The following is a 22,528-nucleotide window of genomic DNA, read 5'->3' as shown; positions in this document are numbered from 1 at the left end:
TCTAACCTTCTAGTATTATTTTAAAAGCAATTAAGCCATTAGTTGTCCGGTAGATAGACATAAAATGTATGAAAATGTTAATATTCAATGTCTAACAGCGTAAAATATGACAATATTAAGGGTAAGGGACATACAAATCACCCAAACTCAAGTTTTACTGATGAAAATGAATTCATTTCGGTATCAATATGTCGCTATTTGATAGTTCTAACCTACTAGTATTATTTTAAAAGCAATTAAGCCATTAGTTGTCCGGTAGATAGACATAAAATGTTTGAAAATGTTAATATTCAATGTCTAACAGCGTAAAATATGACAATATTAAGGGGTAAGGGACATACAAATCACCAAAACACAAGTTTCATTGACGAAAATGAATTCCATTTTGGCATCAATATGTAGCTATTTGATTGTTCTCATTTTCTGGCATTATTTTAAAAGCAATTAAGTTTCCCACGAGGGGTTGAAGGTCATAATGGGGCCAATACTAAAAATTATCCTATCATGTTGTAATGTTGTAATCTCAAATTGTTCCTCTCATCGCTAAGAATTTTAAAAAAGACAATTGTCATAGTTCTACGAAGCTTAGTTCAGGGGTTATAACGTCGAATATATCAATATCATAAATAAAGGTCAAATTTTAAAAATGGTCCAATTGCACCAATTAACGTAAGAAACCTCAATCGTATACTACATTCAAATTTTGGTGCAACGATTTGTATTCCTGTGTTCCCCTTCACAGTTAATGCAGCCAAAGTTGAGTTATGGTACTATTACACCTACCCTTAATATTATCATATTTGACACTGTTACACATGGAAGTTTTTTCTCACATTTCCTTTGTATCTACATAACAACTAATGATACCAGGACGTTCGATGAATTCATTATCAAGAGTAAAAGTTGAGTTATGGGAGTTTATATTTCCCTACCTTGATATTGTCATATTTAGGAACCGTTCACAAACACTTGTAAGGGGGGGGGGGGGGCGGAAAATTTTTGACCCTCCTAAGGGGGGGGGCCTGAAAAAAAATGATCAAAAATTTTCCTGGAAAAATTGAGTTTATATGATTTTCTATGGGGTTGACCCATAATTTTCATGTCAAAAAGGGGCAGGGGGCCTGACAATTTGTGAGATCTCAAATGGGGGCCCCGAAAAATGTTCGCATGAAATTTTTTTGCATCAGGCCCCTCCCCTTACAAGTGTTTGTGAACGGTCTATTACGCTGCTAGATATAGAAAATGACTTCTTCTGACAGTTTCTGTGTATCTACCTGACAACTAATGATCGCTTTGTTTATAGAAAGTTAGAACAGCCAATCAGATACATTTTGATACCAAGATGAATTCATTTTCATGAGTAAAAGTTGAGTTATGGCAGTTATATATTTCCACTACCCCTTAATATTGTCATTTTACGCTGTTAGACATAGAAAAATTACCTTTTCCTCACAGTTTCTGTATATACTGCCTGACAAATAATGGTCGCTTTGCTTTAATATAATACTAGAAAGCTAGACCAATCACTTGGATATATTTTGATACCAAGATGAATTAATTTTCATGAGTAAAAGTTGAGTTATGGCAGTTTACATTTCCCCTACCCCATAATAGTGTCATATTTACGCTGTTAGACATAGAATATTTACCCTTTCCTCACAGTTACTGTGTATCTACCTGACAACTAATGATCGCTTTGCTTTGAAATAATACTAGAAAGTTAGAACAATCACTTAAATACATTTTGATACCAAGATGAATTCATTTTCATGAGTAAAAGTTGAGTTGTGGCAGTTTATATTTCCCTACCCCTTAATATTGTCATATTTATTTATGCTGTTAGACATAGAATAGTTACCTTTTCCTCACAAATACTGTGTATCTACCTGACAAATAATGGTCGCTTTGCTTTAAAATAATACTAGAAAGTTAGAACAATCACTTAGATACATTTTGATACCAAGATGAATTTTTTTCATGAGTAAAAGTTAAGTTATGGCAGTTATATATTTCCCCTACCCCTTAATATTGTCATTTTACGCTGTTAGACATAGAAAAATTACCTTTTCCTCACAGTTTCTGTATATATACTGCCTGACAAATAATGGTCGCTTTGCTTTAAAATATTACTAGAAAGCTAGACCAATCACTTGGATATATTTTGATACCAAGATGAATTAATTTTCATGAGTAAAAGTTGAGTTATGACAGTTTACATTTCCACTACCCCGTAATATTGTCATCTTCACGCTGTTAGACATAGAAAAGTTACCTTTTCCTCACAGTTTCTGTATATCTGTCTGACAACTAATGGTTGCTTTGCTTTAAAATGATACTAGAAAGTTAGAACAATCATTTAGATACATTTTGATACCAAGATGAATTCATTTTCATAAGTAAAAGTTGAGTTATGGCAGTTTATATTTCCCCTACCCCTTAATATTGTCATATTTACGCTGTTAGACATAGAAAACGTACCCTTTTCTCACAGTTTCTGTGTTTTAACCTGACAACTAATGGTCGCTTTGCTTTAAAATAATACAAAAAGTTAGAACAATCAATTAGATATACATATTAAATTGAATTGAATAGAATTAATACCAAGATGAAGTCAATATCATGAGTAAAATATTTAGTTCTGATGATTTATTTTCCCTACCCCTTAATATTTTTCTATGTTATGTTGATATACGAGGGAAATCAACATCGTTTTTGTTGGGGTTTTTGGTTTTTTTTATAAACATTTTTTTTCTTTTTCCTAGTGGTTACTCACATCCTACACATAAATATTCACATCAATGGAAACTTAACGGATTTTGTAAATGGAAGTTGGTGCAGTGAAGTGACATATTAAGACATGTACACACACATTCATCCCCTCACCCCCACACATACCCTATGTACACCCAGCACCCCCCACACACACCTCGTCCCACAGACACCCCAACGAACTCATACATATTATAATGATTGGAACTGTTACAATAATGTTTCCCTTGATATGCTTAACATTAAAAACAAAATTAAACATTAAAATTTAAATTAAAAATTAAAAATGGAAACTGAATCAATTTTGAAAATAAAAAGTGGTATAGTTGTGAGATTTGAGGCCAATGTCAAACTTTACACATATGGTTTAAAAAATCAGATTACCACTCATTTATGGACTATATACTTCCAAATATGCTCAAATGAAACCTGTTTTTGTTTAAAAATAATACTAGAAAGTTAGGAAAATCATTTAGCTACATATTGATACCAAAATGAATTCAAAATCACGAGTAAAAGTTGAGTTATGGGAATTTATATCTCCCCTACCCCTTAATTTTGTCCTATTTTTGGTGATTTTATGCGATTATACGTCCATACATAAAATGACCTGTAAAAAAAAAAGTGATACCACAATTTGAGTCCACTACCTACCTAGCAGTGATCTAGAGGGTCCATACTTACTACCTATGGTGTCAAACCTTGTATGTAGCGGGGGATGAACGAAGTCATTTTTTTGAGGTTGCTGCTCCTGTACTATAAGGATCATTGTATTTAAATTTCAGCTCAATTGAAGCATTTTGAAAACTTGACCTTTGACCCCTTTATTGCCCCTTAATGACCTTAAATGAATTTAAAAAAATTTTCAACATGTTTAGAATGTCATCATAATGAAAACTTCGCGACATCTGCTCTGCACACTACTACACGGCCACTAAAGCATGTGTCAAACCCTCTCTGTTTTTACTTCCACAGCTCATAACTTTGGATCTACTCATAGTATCAACCTGGGGTGAACGCCATTGAAAAGAACTTTTTTTCATCTAGTCAATGAACTTCAAGTGATTTACAAGGCTTCACAAAATATATGGTTTTTTTTAACCAGAAAAGTTCATGTCTGACAACTTCTCAATGGAGAATTTCCCCTTTGGCCTCAAAATATCTGGGTCGGACAGTTATCTCAATTTGGTATATGAAAACCAAAGGTCGTACAAATTTGGGGCAAACTGCATTGATATGCCATTGAAATTCTCCAGCTTATCATATAAACCTCATTCCTATTGAATAAGCAGAAGTGTGGTTTTTTTTTGCTTGAAAAACTGCGTTCCAGTCGAACTTAGCCTCTGTGTTGAGCTCAAATCTGTGACGTCATCAGAACTGACTGTGCAGTGTATCCCACACACTAGTATGTTTTACCATACATGTGGACCAGGATAGGTCACAGAGTCAAGATAACAGTCTCCCCACAGACCTATGGCTCACACTTTAGTATTTGTCCATTTTCTTGGTAAAGTTTTCATTATGAGGATCATTGCGTTTAAATTTCGGCTCAATCGGAGCATTTTCGAAAACTTGACCTTTGACCCCTTTATGACCCCTTAATGAACTTAAATGAATCTTAAAATGTTTTTAAAATGTTTAGAATGTCATAAGGATCATTGCATTTAAATTTAAGCTCAATCTGAGCATTTTCGGTTAAAATGACCTTTTTTGACCCCTGTGACCCCTGGATGACCTCTGACGTTTGGAAATATTTTTATTATATTCTTTATGTTTTCCTCTTTCATATGACACCACTCATGGGGTCATACCTTCGTGGCATTTAGAGATATGTCCATTTCAGACCAAAAGGTTGCCGAGTAAGGAAGGGAGTAAGGAAGTAACAAAGACTACTATAGGCTGACCATTTCATGGTTCAGCAATGATCCTTTGGCGTATTGGAAGCCAATGAAGTGATTTCAAAAGTGGACCCGCGCGGGTGGCCCGCTGAGTGTTTTCGGTCGACTTCAAATACAAGACGTGCTGCCCAGTTTTGAAGACGTTGTAGACGAATAATATGAATAGATGGTGATGAGGAGAGAGTAAAAAAGTAGTGGCTGATGCGTAGATTTGAATAATGATAAGTAAAAGAATCCAAGAGCAGAAATATTTGGTGTCAAACCACATTTGTATAAATTTATTTGCGTAGCAAAATTAAACAAGAATTTTCGGTCGTATAGACCTTTGTTGAGGAGAGAAGGCCATTACAATAGTCAAGATGAGAAAGTATCAATGAACGTGTGGCATGATGACATGTAGGTTGGTCGATATATTTCCTAATTCTAGCGATGTTTCGAAGATGAAAGATAACAGATTTGCTAACATTTGTAATATGAGAAGACATAGTCATGTGAGTATCGAAAAAAGCATCCAGATTCCTAATGGTCTTTGCAGATTCGTTGCGTTCATTTCCAAGAGATAAAGTTATATTAGGTGGCAAATGTTTGTTATAATAATATGGTGATGCAGCTATAAAGAATTCTGTTTTACTATCATTTAACGACAGTTTGTTTGCAGTCATCCAGTTTTTTATATCCAATACACAATTTTGAAGTCGAATTATTGCACTGTCAAGATCGCCCGGCACTTTGGGATCAAATGATACATATAACTGTGTATCATCGGCATAAACATGATGAGAAACATTATGATAATTTGCAATGTCACCAACTGGAAGGGTGTACATGCAGTGTAGTCAACAGGTCCAACTACAGAGCCCTGTGGCAAACCAAACTGCGAGATAATTGGCTCTGAGAGTTGACCTGCTATATCCACTTGGGTAGACCAATCAGCAAGATATGAACGAAACCAGTTTAGTGCGGGTCCTTTGACACAAATTCGTTGAGAAAGACGAGAAATTAAGATGTTATGATCAATTGTGTCAAAGGCAGCTGACAAGTCCAATAATACAAGAAGAATAGCTCTGTTAGCATCAATTGAAAACATAATGTCATTTTTTACTTTATAAGTGCTGGTTCAGTGCTGTGCAGTGGTCTGCTGATTGGTAAGGATCCGCAAGGTGGTTTAAATCCATATGTTCTGTAAGACGTGAGCATGCAATTTTTTCAATTAATTTGCCAACAAAAGTTATGTTGGCAACAGGTTTTGAGAACATTTTGATCCAGAGTTGGCTTTTTAAGGAGCGGCCTAATATAATTGCAGAATGAGCTCCTTTTGGAAAAACTTCGGTAGAAAGAGAGACATTAACAATATCAGTTAGCACATGGAAGAAGTTGAGGTAGATTCTTGTCTTTGAGGTACCATGTTGGGATGGGATGCTTGGTGATGACATGATGATTTTCAATATTTCTTCATCAGTAGTTGGCCTAAACACTTCAAGTGGTGGAATATTTTCACAAGAAGAGTCACAAAAGCGATCAGGAACAGTAACATTTTGACTGTCTAGTTTCATTCTGATATTTACAATCTTATTTACAAAATATGAGGAGAATTGATTGGCAAGGTTTGTAGCAGAATCATAGTATGGTAGTTGTTGAACATGTTTGTTGAGAAGCGAGTTAATTGTGCGATAGACATCTTTTGTTGAACATGTAGAAAGTTTGTCTTTGAAAAATGCTTGTTTTGCAGACATGGTGAGTTCATTTACATTACGTTTTTCAATTAAATAGAGTTCACGATCAAGTTCAGACCCAGATTTCCTCCACATTCGCTCTGCTCGACGGCGTTAGAACTTTAAGGACATCGACAGTGAAAACACAGTCTTCAGGACCGTGGACTGAGACTATGGTAGACCTTTTCCTTATAGTTGCCGGATCTTGCATGAAATCATCAAAGGAATCACACAAAAACTTCAGCCTGCGCCAATCAAGATCTCCAGGCAATAACTAGCCTTGAAAAAATAGATTGCAAAATTTGATACGTTCAGGCCCGCGCCCATAACCTGGATTTATTTGGGGGGCTGATGTTGAAAAATTTGACTTTTTTGGTCAAAATTTGGTTTGTTTGTTTGTTTGTTTGTTTACCCAGGTTGGTCCGTGAGGGCAGAGAAGATGTAATGATCAGTTACATCTTCTCTGGTGAGGGACACATGCTAATCCACGGGAAATCCATTGACCGTTCCAAGCCACACTTCGCTGGTGTGGTACACTTCGATAGTGTACCACACCAGTGTCTGCTCAAAAAGGCTAAAGCATATGGTATGATGGAAATCTGCTGAAATGGGTGGAAGGTAAATGGAGGCCAGTCACATGGGCTGATGCATAGTGGTATTCCTCAAGGAAGTGATGGGTCCAATCCTCTTCGTCCTCTTTATAAATGACCTACCAGATGAAGTGGAAAGCTTTGTGAAAAATTTTTGCAGACGATATACTAAGGTATTCACCCACATATTAGAAGATGCTGATCATGGAAGAAGCTCCAAGAAGACCTGGACAGGCTTAGTGAATGGTCGGACACCTGGCAACTCAAATTTAATGTACCGTATATCCAATTGCGGAGTTATGCATTATGGTACACTGAAAAAATATAGGGGTGTAAAATGACACTTTTCACGTGTATTTCTTTTATTGACACGCTTAGCTACTGAAAATGGCACCATGAAATGCTGAAATTGAGTACCACATAAGATTGGAGGTGTTACTTGACACCATTAAAGTGTTTTGATAATAGTACCGAAATGCATTGACACCAGTGTGTTGTTAATTGACACGCCAGCAGTGTATTCAAGGGTGTCATTTGACACTCTGATATACTCCAGTAGTAGAACATGTCACTTAAACTCCAAGGGAGTATGTCATTACACCTCAAGGGAGTGTGCTTCTACTACATACTCTTCTGCAGTGTCAACACGCCCGTGTCACTTGACACCATTGGAGTGTTAATTTGAGCTGGCCACGCTGTGCACATGCGCATTTTGATTTTATAGCACTGATCGTCTGCACAGCCAAGTGGTCGTGTGAAATCGGGAGTTCCGTCTAAAATGTGAGTATTATCATTAATTTCATGTTTTTGGTATAATAAAAAAGGTGCAATGACAAATATAAATATTATAGATTATACAGTATTCGTATAAATTCATGAAAACGAGTAAACTACGGCGTTATAGTATAATTTTAGTCCCCATCAATTGCACGTATGCCCAGTAAGCTTATTCTACATGTAATGTTAATGTAGGCATATGACTCTCGAGTCACGACGGTCCATGTAGCAACAGTAGAATGCAGTATGTTATTGTCTGATCACTCTGTTCTTGTCTGATTTTTTTCAGCATCATACAGTTGAGTGTGGTATCTACAACCCTACAGGATATCTGGCAATGTGTGATTTCACATATCAACCAACGTGACACTTTTACTTGGTCTCTCAACCCTTGGAAGGCGTCATTTTGACACCTTTCAAAATGGGTCCTGAGACGAGACCCCAATGGTGTCAATTTTAAAATGACACCTTTAGTTGGTCTCCCAACCCTTGGAAGGCGTCATTTTGACACCTTTCAAAATGGGTCCTGAGACGAGACCCCAATGGTGTCAATTTAAAATGACACCCTAAAGGTGTTAATCATGACACCATTGAGGTGTCAAGATTACACTACATAATTGTCAAAATGACACCATTAAGGTGTCAAGATTACACCACATAGTTGTCAAAATGACACCATAGCATGCTCATGTGGGGACCCATATGCGACACCGCTAGTGGTGTAAAATGACACCTTTATTTTTTTCAGTGTATAGCCAATCTGAGAACCACACTTATACAATGTCAGAGGAAGGTATATACCAAACGTTATCTTGAAGTTATAAAGGAAGAAAAGGACCTTGGTGTAAAATTTGACCCTGCCTTCAGTAAACATGCAGCCATGGTAGCTAATATAATAAAGCCAATAGAATGGTATAGGAATTACCCATCCATCGTACCTTTGACTTCATGGATATGGAGATTCTAAAGATACTCTACAAGACATTGGTAAGACCACATCTTGAATACGCCAACAGCATCTGGAATCCATTGTATTTGAAGATGCCCAGTTAATAGAGAAGGTACAACGAAGAGCCACCAAGATTGTTCCAAGTTTGAAGGAGATGCAGGGGTGCAAATTGTGATTTCTTCCTCAGGAGCAAGGTTTTTAGGCTCAAGATTTCCTCAATCATACCATGCATAAAAGAGCTTTATTCTGCACTTCAAAAGACGAGAATGTTAAAATAGCCTGTTGTTTTAGAGCGACTGTATGTTAGGTCTTAGAGCTTCCAAAAAGACTTTACGATGACAATGTGCGCGCGTAGCGCGGACAAATTTGGTATTTTACACTAGTTTTGGGGTCAATTTTGGTCAAACAGAGGCTCCTTTCCCCTTTTATTTTCCTTTACCCCCATTCCAGAAGTGTACAACTTGTTTAGTGCTTTATGGTTCTTCTTTTTAAATTTCCTCAATATTTTCCAGTTTGTCCTCTTCTCAATGGTATTAGTGTTGATACACTGAATTCCTTCATAACTTTTGTTCCCATAAAATCCTCATTGCTGCCTCTCTATAAATTTCCTCAGATACGATTGCCGCCTCTCTTAATTTCCTCAGATATGAGCCCTGTTTCCACCTGTCTTCATCCAACTTCTTTTTTTTTTCTGTTACATTACATTGAATGTGGTGATGAATTGTAAATGTCCTCATATCCCATTTCCATATTCTAACACCTTCTTTTTTGCTCTTATTTCTTGAACAATAATGTGAATTCCTCCAATTTTTGCACAACCAGTCTTTAAAGATTTCCTCTCTTCCATTCAGTAGCTTCACTTCCTCACAGCCCTCCCCTATTATCTTGTACCTCACTCCTTTTCTTTTTCTTTCCTCATTGCCCTCTTCCTCTTCTCTTTTCTTCTCTCTCTCCCTCCTTTTTTCCCCTTTCTTTTTCTTCCCATGGCATTATTTCCTCAATTTTGACTCTCATTTCCTAGGAGCGGTGCTCCCCGCTCCCGCACAATTTGCATGAGGAGATGTCTCATGAGGAGAGATTAAAGAAACTGAAGCTACCAACTCTATAGCCGGGCTCTATAGCGTACAGAAGGATAAGAGGATAGGAGATATGATTCAAGTTTTCAAGATCATGCACGGAATCAATGACATGGAAAAAGAAACCCTATTAATGGATGATAGTAAGAGTCGACAGGTACAAGAGGACACACCTACAAGATTCAGAAACAGCACACACTTTCAGTTCAAGAGTAGTCAACCAATGGAATGCCCTTCCAGAACATGTTGTCTGTGCTGAAACCATAAACAGGTTTAAAACCGGAGTTGACAAAGCAATGGCCAAGGAGTACAATAAGTTTACGCATGGTGTTGGTCATTGGTCAGGTCTGGCAGGCATCGGTGTATTAAGTCCTCTTCAGCCAAATACCCTTTTTATGTAATGTGCAGTGAGCATGTTAGGATGTACTAAGGTGGGCACAATAAGGCTTCCCAATTAGAGCCCGACAAGACAGGTGAATACAGGTGAATAGGCCTAGGCCTACATACTATTAAAAAAAAAAAAACACACAAAAAAAACCCACAAGCCTGGATAGCCAGTGTAGGCTAATAAAATGCATGCTGGCCTAGTAGCTTTGATAAACAAAGCAAGAAATGGAAGAAAATAGTAAGGACACGGAGAAAGGAGAGAAGGCCACAGTGTACAATTTACTCTTAGCCTTTCGTGAGAAAGGAAACTGGAATTCCAATCTCAAGCCCGATGCCTTTTTTGCACTAGGGGGCGGGCGGATTTGAGAAAGTGGACTTTTTTTGACCAAAAAGGGTGAAAAACCCTTATTTTTTTCGCTCGCTATACGCTCGATATGACTTTTTGGGTAAAAGGGGGCCATTAGGGGGAGGCGCCCCCCGCGGTAGGCGCTCCTGGTTACGGGACTGGATACGTTTTTGTACATGTTCATCTAATTAGCATAATAAAAAGAAATGAAAACAAAATGAATTTAATTCTTCAAAAGTAAATAATTATGTTATAAGATTCAAACTTACAAGAGTCAAAGTTGCATATTCAGTCACAGAAACGTTTTTTGGTGGCTGGTCGCACTCTCATTGCACTGCTACACAAACGAGGGTGCTCCCAAGCAATGACGGAATTTGATTCACGAACGTCATTACTCATTTATTGCTCGATTATTTACAAGCGAATCAAGCCTGCCGATACGTCTATTGTTATTACAATACTAGCTGATCGGAAAACAGGTTGAGAGCCCTTTTAGTCGACACTTGAGTTTGGTTTTACTCAGATCTTTTAGTACGTGGTCTACTCAATATTGTGTGGGGAGAAGATGAGCGAATTTAGTGTAAGTTATTTACGTGTTTAAGCTTTCTTCGATCATCGTCATCATGATTTCATTTTCAAAATAAATAGTATTAGCATCGAGATAAAAATTTTATCTCGATGGTATTAGGCCTAATTAGTAATGAAATTCATATGATATTGCAAAATCAAAACAAAAGAAAAACGCACAAATGGACATTATGGAAAAGCGCATGCAATCATCAATGTGAAAAATTAGTGCCACTAAAGTTGTTTTCTTTAAACTTCCGTGGTCGGGGTACGCGCAGGTGAATTGCGATCGCGTAAAAGTGACAAGGTCGCCTACTACGCGTCGAACAGACAACCAATGGGTCAACCGACTTGTTGTCAAGTGCATTGATCAGCCAATCAGCGTGATTGCTTATTTTTTCTGTGTGTACGCTCGTAGACGCTTGGCGCACAGCTTGGACCACGGAAGTTTTAAGAAATTTACTTTAGTACATGTACATGAGTAATCAGACGGAAACAGGACACCTCGCCCACACGCAACTTCGCCTACACGGCATCTCGCCTACGTGCCATCTCGGCCCCTATTGCAATGCAATGCATTGCAATGGCGGTTGTGGATGTATCATGACGATCGATGTGACCGGAAGGGTCGTGTGTGTGTGTTCCTGTGTTGGTAGCAGACTATACGATCAAGGATTCGTTCCAATGAATGCACGCGAATATTCAACAAATGTGTGTGTGTGTGTGTGTGTGTGTTTTATAAATTGAGGCCCCACTACCGTCCCGCCCCGGTGTAGATTATGTTCGGTTTTTAACACACCGTGCTGATGTGATTGTAACAATATTTTTAAATATTTTAATATGTGTATGCATGTTTTCAACATGCATTTTTAATAATTTGATAACTTCGTATTAAAGTGTGTTATACGTGAATTTTTATGAAGATAATTATAAAGAAAAATATGGCAGTCTTAATTTTCTTAATACCATTGATTGTTAAAACTTTCAGCCTACTTTTAATAACTTGATAACGTGATAATCTGAATCTGAATAAAGTGTTTAAAATAAATTTTGGCCATTTTCAGCGAGCAGGGCCTGTGCTGTGCGTTTCGCCCCTTTTTACACCGCGGGTATTTGCTGCCGACGATTGCTTGACAAGTCCCCTGTGTGACTGCCAGCCAAACCACGGAATGGCCCGGAAATGGAATATACTGGATACGTTGCGTGCTACGGTGACAGTGCCATTGATTTACCCATGTCATACCCGGCGATTTCGCGGAAGTCTTTACTTGCCAGCGTGTTGGAGGACGGGTAGTTGCGCAACAAAACATTTGTAATTGCGGGCCGTGTTAAAACATGTTTTGTGCTTGTAAGTCCGTACCATGCAAACGAAGACGAAGGAAAGCAATTGAATTATGATACAAAATCATAAGGGTAATGAAAGTTGATTCCAAGTTTCCCATCATCGTCATCACTTTTTTACATTATATTAGCTTATATTTTCACGAACAATTAATTTAATATGTCCGAAATTTAGGCCTTATAAATGTATTTTTATGTTAAATCCTTATGTATTTTATTTTTACAGGTATGTTTTCATGAACAAAAGAATCAATTAGGCCCTATTATATGTGTTATTTTATTTTACAAATTATGTTTACTTACTTCATAATAAGTTCATACTTTTTAGTGTTAATTTAATTATGGCCAGTATGTCCTAATAATTTATATAATATGGCCAAAAAAAAGCGCTTGCGAGTTTTGTGTATTTTTATTTAATTAACCGAATCATTCATTTTACCGGCTCAAACTCACTTAAAATAAAGTTTGAGATGTTCAAAACTTTTAAAACTTGCAGTCCTATAAAATATATTAAATCAGAGAAGATCTTCTTTGACATAGCCTAATGAAACAGTTAAGGGAAAAAAATATTTGCCAAATTTTTCAAAGACAAATGCGCACAAGTAGCAAAACAAACGCCAGCAGCATGCAGCTTTGAGATATTTTGTGGGGTGCTGTGCAGTGACTTATGCCCCATTTTGCACCGCGTGTTAACGGCGGATATTAGCTACCACTTGCACGAAAACGCCGGGTGTGATTATGTTCAATCAATGGTACCGTGATCCAAGCACGCAAAAATGCCAGAATACACCGATGTACCGGGCCATGGCATACACACTGATGTACGATCGATTGCTTGACAAGTCCCGGGTCAAGTATGCTCTCAGTTTGATTAAGACCCCGAGAATTATACGGGCCATGTTTTGTGCTTGCGACGTCGGCCTATCGGAGCTGAGGCACGCGAAGAAGAAAAAGTTGCAAATGTTTGCAAAACTGGTTAACACTAAATACGATTTCGGTAAAATTTTAATTTGGGGTTATTCTTTGTCAAATATTATTAGTATAGGCCTACACATCCAAAGACCCATCATTTTCTTATTGTTTTCACCCAAAAGACCAGCTCCCAAGACCATTTTGTGGAAAGTCCTAAGTTTTAGAATATGGCCCAGAAAGAACTCTTTTCTTTTCTTTCTTTTCTTTTTTTTTTTGGGGGGGGGGTCTTCCCTCGAAAGGCCTCATTTGTTAGCAACTGCCCTCGAAAGACCTCTTTTTGGATCCTACTCCTATTTATTGCACAATTTTCCCCCTTATGAGCTTGAAAATGGAAAATGTTACTTTTATGCCGCATAAAACTGAATCTGGAATCTGTGTTTTGTTTTCTTTCTCCTATAATTCTATAATGACTTTGGTTTGTTTATTTGTTCTCTCTACGTCCACTCCCGCATACCATGCATACACACCCACCCCAACACTCCATACACACTCCTTCTCGAAGAATCAAGCGCGGAATTTGAAAATGTTACTTTTGCGCGCATAAATCCGAATTTGAATTTTTTGTTTTTGTTTGACGGTGGTGTTTGTTAGAAATCAGTAAAGAAATATGATCTGCATATGCATAATATACAAGAAGGTATACACATGATAAATGAAAGAAAGATAATAATTATAATAATAGAAACAAGGAAGGAATTATTTTAGACAAGTGTTAATTGTGTGTATGCCCAACCTGATCATGCAAACGACATCCGAGTAATCCGAGCTTCCAAATCTGGGTGTTTGATAAGCCTAGATAGGGAAGACCCATTAAATGAGCAGTGCGCACATGAACAGGCAAAATTCGGGCAAAATAATGATTTATATGAAGTTTAAAATGAAATCATGTATGGTATTTGATAGACCTAGAAGACGTGGTGCGCGTGTTAATAGGATCTAGGAAAAATAACGAGTTATATGAAGTTTAAAACGAATCATACCTGTATTATAAAGCCAAACAACCTACATCTTCCAAATCTGGGGAAAATAACGAGTTACGTGAAGTTTCAAATTAAATCACAGCTCGTATATCAATAAACACATTTATTGCACAAAATGTTTCCATTTATTTGAAATTTTTTCCCAGGGTAGCTCCGATGTCTTACAAACATAATGAATTTGATTCCAATGTATACTCAGTGGACATGTTAAAACATTACAATGCCAAAAAATCAGCATGATCAGGGTTGAAACGTATTATGTAAAACGATCGAAGGCCTACACTATATGGTTATCTCTTGGCCCCGGCTCTTGACAGTTCAGTTTCGCACACTAAATTAATACTAGGAGAAACTTAAGAAATAAGGGGAAGGATTCGACTTTGAGCTTGTCACCAAAAATTTAAGAAGGACTCCGGGAAGGCCCGAATAGACTTTGATCATTGGTCATCAAAAGGCCCTTCCATCATGAGACGACCATCTATATACATGTTGCGTAGAGAAACGTAACACTTGCAGCTGTAAATGCGTAGGTCTTTTAGTTTTAGCTTAGTCTTTCACATCATTTCAGTACACCCATTATAATCATTTTTTCTCTTTCCCGTCCAATTATGCTTGTTTTGTACTCCATCGGTAATCAAATGGTTCAAACTATAAAGTATAAACGAATACCGTATTAGATTGTTAAACCCGATTTCCTCCTTCAGGCATAAGGCCAAAGTCTTTCTTTCCTTATGTCCTTAATTTTTCTTTATTCAATCCTGTTCTTTCTTGAGGCCTAGGCCTAATTCTTTTTTCTTTCCTTTGATACGTTATTGTATTGTCAATGGTCATGTCATAGGCCCTATACATAAATAATTCAAACTTTCTGACTTTGGTTTGAGCTGAGACTAAAATACCTAAAGCTTTACTTGCATTTGAATCAAATAAATATATTATATAGGATACATGCTAAATACTTGAAGCCAAAGCAATTAAGTATAACGAGTCAGATAATGCTGACGGTGTTTATGCTACATCATATGCGCGGGTGCTCCTTTGTTAAAAGGAAAATCCCTGATGAGGAACGGTCAAAGAGTAGTTCTCGCCAGTCAAGAAAGATAAACTGTGAAAGTACACTAACCGCCCCACCCGAAAAGGAACTTTCACCAGTTCGTCTTCATGGTCTTTCTTACGCCATGTGATATACTAGTAGTGATCATATATTCTGAGCTAAGCATAGTTTGGTAACTATATAAAGAAAAAAAAAAGGTCCTACTCGTCCGACTGTCAAAAAGCTGAGACGGTTTAATAGCATTGCATGAGTCCGGGGGCACTTCAATTTGAAATGGATATAGGTGTAGGGCTGGCACTTTCGCACCCAGGGGCATTCGGTGAGAGCAAGATGTAAAAAATATGGGGTCATTGGGTAAGAGCATGATTTTTGGCATTCGGTGAGAGCAAAATGTAATAAATATGAGGTCATTGGGTGAGAACATGATGACCTTTTTTTAAATGGAATCTTTGGGTGAGAGCCGAAAAAGCTCTAAAGAGACCTCGAAAATCGAATTTCTAGTTCTAAATGGCTTCAAATTTCTTTGTTTTTTCAAAATAAGTAACAAAATCAGTGATAAATGAAAGTTGCTGTTCAAATTGAACTTGTAAGGGTCTTTGGGTGACAGATCAAATGGAAAAATAAGGGGTCTTCGGGTGACAGAGCATGTGTTCGTAAAAAAATATGGGGTCTTTGGGTGACAGCGATGCTGAAAAACACAACGCGTCACCTCCAAAGTTGGATTGCCCCGGGGGCATGAGTACGACACTCATAGAATACTAGCTTAAACATATAAATCATCATTATCAGTTTGTTTTATAAAGTTTCAACACCTGTATAAATTATACGACATGCATGAATAAATTGCACATGACATAGGCCTATGTGTCTTCCAAATCTAGGTTTATCAAACTCCCAGATTTGGAAGTTATATGAAGTGGTCCTTTTTTTATTATTATTCATTTTGCATTTATATTAAACAGGACAAAACACAAACAGAAAGAATAAAAAACAACATACACAACACAAATACAAAAGCATCTCTAACATTATAATATATGACTAGTACAATATTATGCATATTTTTAAATTCGTTTTATACTTTGTTTGTCCGTGGGCACACGAGAAAGACAATAATATGTTATATTTATGTAATTACTAATTTTCTTTGTTGTTACATTATTTTCTTACACAAAACATTCCCATTTCATACGAAGTGGTCCTTCAATAATGTGTGATTTGCATAAAAAATAGCTTCCTATTTAAATGCTACTTTTCACTGATAGCTCTTATAGCTATACTGATCGCATTATCCCCTTTTAATTTTGAGCCAAACTAATGAGGTGAATTTAAAACGAAGAAAATTGCTATTTCATTCCAGCGCCTACAATCTGTGTATTAGCTCGCCGATCATATTATTATCGGGCGGGAGCTAAAGGAAAATTATAAAAGACCAACTTGGACCCAAACCATACCGATCAGATAGGGCCTACCGCGAGTCAGACTCAGATGCCAGCAACAACCCACCAGGAACCACTGAAATCCATCCAAAAGTGGCAATATAATAATAAGAAGTTAAGAACACATGCAGTAAAACATAATTTATAATCAGACCAAATAAAAGAGGCGAATAAAAGTAAAACAAAATTGTGCCGAAAATTATTTTAAAAAAAGTAGAGCCACATAACAAAACAATAACATAACACATAACAAAAAGTAGAAAAACAAACATAAAAATAGAACAAAAAGGCCTAAATCCAAAAGAAAGCAAGACCAAAGAAAAGCATACATAAAAAAAAAAAAAAAAAAAATAGGACAAAAAAAGCCCAACCCCAAACATGTCAGAAAACAATACCAAATAAACAAAATCAAAAGGAAACAGTACAAAATACAGACAGACATAATATTAATTGATACAGACAAAATAAAACAAACAAAAAACGCATAATATACAAAAAACAATACGATCGTACCAAATTAGTATGTAGTAGGTTACAAAACATTACAAAATAAAGAAAAGGATAACCAAACCAAAACGAGCCAAAATATAACAAGAAACGTAACAAAAACAAGCAAAAAGCCATAGACCTATCCCAAACAAAGACATTATTCACCAAACAAAGAAAAGCATAAACAATACACTAATTAAAGGGAAAAACTAAATTGAAAATATATAACCAAAAACCCACTCAGACAAAGCTCTAATAAATCCAAACGAAGAAAAACAAATAAACATTAAACAACATAACAAATTATAGCAAGAACCAAGAACAACAACAAAGCCAAACACTAAAAAACATTACGAAATATAAAAGAAGAATATTACAAATTACACAATAAAGAAAACATGCAAAATTCCAAAAGACTATTAAAAAAAACGGTACCGTAGGAAACGTAGGCCTATTAAATTTTGATGCACTATACTTTCCTTATTTCGAAAACGCAATACTGAGCTACTATTCTAATTGCCGCTATAGCTAAATTAGGTGAGGGGGAAATACAACTATACTTCTCAACTTCAAATCACCACAGCACCATCATCAAAAACAATCATCACCTATCGACACCGGGCTATTCTCAAGACTACAACAGGACAGGACGTGGCCACTACATTCTCGTCCATTCAATGGGGGCGATTTAATGAATACATCATTGATAGTACGATTTGAATACACACACATCCTGTGCGCATCGATCGTATACATCCACAATGCCATTGCGTTGCATTGCCGCAATAGCTAATTAGGGGGCGAGATGGCACGTAGGCGAAATGGCGTGTAGGCGAAGTGCATTGTGGGCGAAGTGTCCTGTATTCAATCAGACATCTTTCATCATGTGACATGTTCATTTCAACAATGCACACCGACGACATCGCCTGGCTATAGCTAAAATAATAATTTCTCGATCATGAGAGCTCAATACTTGACAATAGGCACGCAATGACAATTGCGTCGGCGTAGAACGCCTACCACACACGCTTTGTGTAGCGCTGCATTTCCTGTGCGTGCACAATCGATCGCGCTATCGCGTCATTCCACTAAACTTGCGACATTACCCTCTGCACGCTCTCAAAATGTAAACAAGTGCCGTTCTTCTCTGACAAAAACTTTACATGGTCAGAGACTGAGTGAGTAAGACTGAATATCCTGGAGAATGTCAGTTCATGGTCATCCGTGAGCCGGGTCCATGAGCAAATTCGTTGACAGTGTTTCTCGAGCAAGGTCACATGGAATTGCCCTCAAATTGTCTTTGGTCCCTGTCTTCATTAAATTTTTTGATTTAAATGTTATTAATCCACAGATGGCGATGCAATATGTACCAACTCGTGCCATGGTAGCTTCCCTGTTATCAAATGTCATGATGAATGTATGCAGCTAGCAGCGCTAGGGCCGTATGACTCATTTTAATAACAATCTACATACTACCTCAGTGAAAACCCAAAACTATAGTTAAATTTTTAGCTGGTGTATATGATTCAGAAACCCTCTGTAGCAAGATGAGTTGTACAGCGATCTTCCAAGTTTCATGTCCAATACTGGAGAGTGGAGAAGAGGATGCGGTAATGTGCATCACAGGGAGTTGTGAGCAGCTTGGAGATTGGGATCCTAAGAGGGTTGTGCAGATGGTACAGAACAGTGCAGAGGATTCGAACAAGTGAGTGTATTTATTTGTTATGCATCAGAGGTAAGCTGAATTTATACTCTGATCAGCTCGTAATAGGCGGGACTCATAACATCGTGGATTGATATAGAATGGTGTATACACAGCTGGGCGCAGCACCTACGCGAAACTGTGCTTTGCGTTTTGTGTGAATGACGCATGCTTTTGTGAATTTACGTGTGCGTAAGTTGGAACTTTATTGATTCGCGCAGTAACAAAAACCGAACAATTCCCGCCTATTAAGAGCTGATCATAGTATACACTCGATCGGAGAGTGATTGCGATGTACAATTTTTGGAAAGTGATGGGCAATCGCCAAATTTAAATTATGATGCATCGCTCGTCACTTTGGTGTACTTACCATGGTGATATAGGAACTGCAGACGACATTCACAACAATTAAAATATTCTAAATGCCACAAAATACTTAGCCTTAAAACATTAATTTAGATTTGGTAAATTAATTAGCAAAATAATAGATCCAGTTGGTTAGAATTAATTGGTTTATGCATGTCAAGCGACATTGCTGAGAAGTTGAGATTTCTTCAACTTATGTTGTTTTATCTCAGCGATTTGTATCGATTTATCGGCTGGGTGCCCTGAAAATGGAAGTAAGCACTGCCACTGATCATGTGATCGAGTATAAATTGATTATTAAGGGCTGGGGTATGAACGTTTGGACAGTATTTATTTTGGGACATTAGAGCACATCAGACATATCGAATTGCATTCTGAATACGAAGAATGTCATTCTGATATCAAATAATTTTGATTTTTGAAATTCGCAATTTAATACACATTTTATGGCAAATCATTAAAAATTGATATTTTGATATTTAACAGTACTTGAAGTAAACTTTATAAATCTGATGATTTATACTTAAAGTGTATGTAGGTGGGATGGAAATCCGACGATCAATTGAAAATTTTGACCTTTCGTATTCAGTGTCCGATTTACAAATTTTTTCCTACCTGCACTGGTGCATGTAGCCCAAAATTTCTACATGCACAGCAAAAAGTGTGCATGCACCAAAATTAAAGCAAACATAAAATCACATTGAATCACGATCACTGTCAGTTAATTAAGCTTGTAATAATATTCCCGGCTCCACTGTCAGTGTCATTTTTATGCCAAAACACTGGATGCTGTGGTTTCATCTGTTCTAGAACTAGTCGCTGACGAGGTGCACGATTTCCAGAATGATGCAAGTGTTTTTGAGCCATTTCCTTTTTGCTGGACATTATTATGATTATTTTCCGTACATAAACAAATATTTCCCACGGTTTAAATTCGGTTCTTTTTTTTTTTCAATGAAATGAAAATGACAGCTACTACATGTGCGAGGGTATCTGGAATTGGTGGATGACGTCACATTACGCTAGCCCCTCTAAGGGAAGTCATAGTCTCGCCCAGACTGTATGTGGCTATCGCGAATGTTCGTTAGGATCGACGAGTATCAGACCGACGCAAACTGGCTGTGTAGAAGACTAGGGAAGTCAATGAAAAAAGTGACAGTTCTCACGTGATAGGGGTATCGGTAATTGTCAATTGCGCCAGCCCTTCTAATGAAGTCAGGATGTTGCGCTAAAAATAGATCGGGTTTTTCCAAATCGGACTGACTGCTTGTTTACTTTTGTATATTGGCCTTGTCATATCGCTAGCGCTAAAATCGTACATGCACGCGTGCAGGCAGGTAGTGAAAAGCTGCATGCACAGAGGGAATGTTACATGCACTGGTGCAGGTATGCAGGCGATAAATCGAACACTGTTCAGATATTGAAGATATGGATTTTTTTCCCAAAACACAAAAAAAATTAGGTCTTTTGGGAAAAAATCCATATCTTCAATATGAAAGGTCAAAATTTTCAATTGACCGTCGGCTTTTCCTTCCTGCTACATACACTTTAAGAATATATCATTAGATTTATATAATTTAATTCGAGGACTGTTTATATATCAAAAATTTGAAAAATATCAAATGTTTATAATTTGTCATAAAATTTGTATTATATTGTAATTTTCAAAAAATGAAAATTATTTGATATCAGAAAGACATGCTTCGTATTCAGAATGCAATTCGATAGGTCTGAGGTGCTCTCATGTCCCACAAAAAATACTGTCGAAACACAATAAATGCTCATTTTAGATCCCTTAAATTCAGCTTTAGAAAGTAGTTTGTGTTTGGCTGAATGGCTTTACATAGATGTAAATGGTGCAATTTTAAAGGTTTGATTGTCATTCTATGGGAATCAATCAGGTGTAAAAATTTGACCTTGCATTTAACCAGGCAGCCACGCTTCAGCAACTGAAAATGACTTTAATATTCTTTAATTTATGGACACAACATACCTTTATCATGTGAAACTACCAATGAGTGCATTCACATGCATTAACATGCACATTGATGTTAAAAACTATGCACGAGTCTAAACCAATCACGCAGTGACGCAACATCAAATTACTAAATTACTTTATAAATAATATAATACTATACCGTACTCAATTTTTCAATTGGTAGCTTTAGGGGCCGTCCATAATTTTTGCCATTTTCACTTACGCACAAAGCATGCATAACTTTTTACCCCCCTCCCCCCTAAAGTTATGCACAAATAAAATGGCGAAAAATTTTTCATGAGAAGGGCCTACTACTGATCCAAATACTCTGTGGGTACCTTAGTGCGGGCGTATACGATGCAACTTTGGTGCGGGAGTACCCATAAATCAAAATTAAACTAGGAATGGTGTGAAAGTCTTGATCCTTGCAACTTTAACACCATTTATTCCTAATGGCATATGTGGCAGTTCTTTCTTGGTCTAAAAGACTTCCACATAATAAAACATAAAAATAACATTACTTCAATATCCGAAATCAAGGTATGCATCCTTCCTTGCATCACAAACCCGGTGTTGGGGTGAGTATGTACGACTGGGTCTCAGAAAATTTTCCCAGAATTTAAACCGTGTTTGACGAAACAGAGACTTGACTTTACTATTTCAACTTTAAGGACTTTTCTGTTGAAAATTAAGGTAAGATGCGGTAATAGAGTGCCACAATAAAGTTTTGTATTCAGCAAAAGGTATGACCGCTGCTGTGCATTGACTCGAAAAAAAAACCACATTAAAGATTTTACACTTTTTTACTGCTCAAACAAATCGCCATTTTTCTTAAATGCACACATGCCAAAAATTTTTACCCCCTCCCCCCCTCTTGCGCACGCTTTGTGCATAACTTAAAATGGCGAAAATTATGGACGGCCCCTAATACCCACATGCTTTATATATCGCTCCCACGCTTTTTAGAAACCCACCCCTTATACCGCGAAGTTTTAACCCCTACCCTTTTTACAGATTTTTGGAATTCAAACCCCCATGCTGTGGAAAGCATTCCGGACGAAAGATAGTCATTGCCACTTGAACATTAATTTCTCTGGGGATCGGCTAAAACTAAAGAATAAAACGTCAGTGCTTAGCCG

The 22,528-nt window shown here is 37.1% G+C and overlaps 1 protein-coding gene across 2 annotated transcripts in view; it reads left to right on the top strand.

The window, feature by feature from the left end:
- The first annotated feature begins 10,966 nt into the window (after positions 1-10,966).
- Positions 10,967-22,528, top strand: part of LOC140138851 (glycerophosphocholine phosphodiesterase GPCPD1-like) — a 42,696-nt gene continuing 31,134 nt past the window's right edge. For both annotated transcript variants that reach the window (XM_072160630.1, XM_072160631.1), the window contains exons 1-2: positions 10,967-11,084; positions 18,695-19,048. In XM_072160630.1, the coding sequence (XP_072016731.1) occupies positions 18,891-19,048 (158 nt within the window). In that variant the 5' untranslated portion in view covers positions 10,967-11,084; positions 18,695-18,890. The remainder of the gene's footprint in view (positions 11,085-18,694; positions 19,049-22,528) is intronic.

This window comes from Amphiura filiformis, chromosome 18 (genome assembly GCF_039555335.1).
Source record: "Amphiura filiformis chromosome 18, Afil_fr2py, whole genome shotgun sequence".
Lineage (NCBI taxonomy): Eukaryota > Metazoa > Echinodermata > Ophiuroidea > Amphilepidida > Amphiuridae > Amphiura > Amphiura filiformis.
Note: the sequence above shows the minus strand (reverse complement) of the source record. Positions and strands in the feature narration are given on the sequence as shown.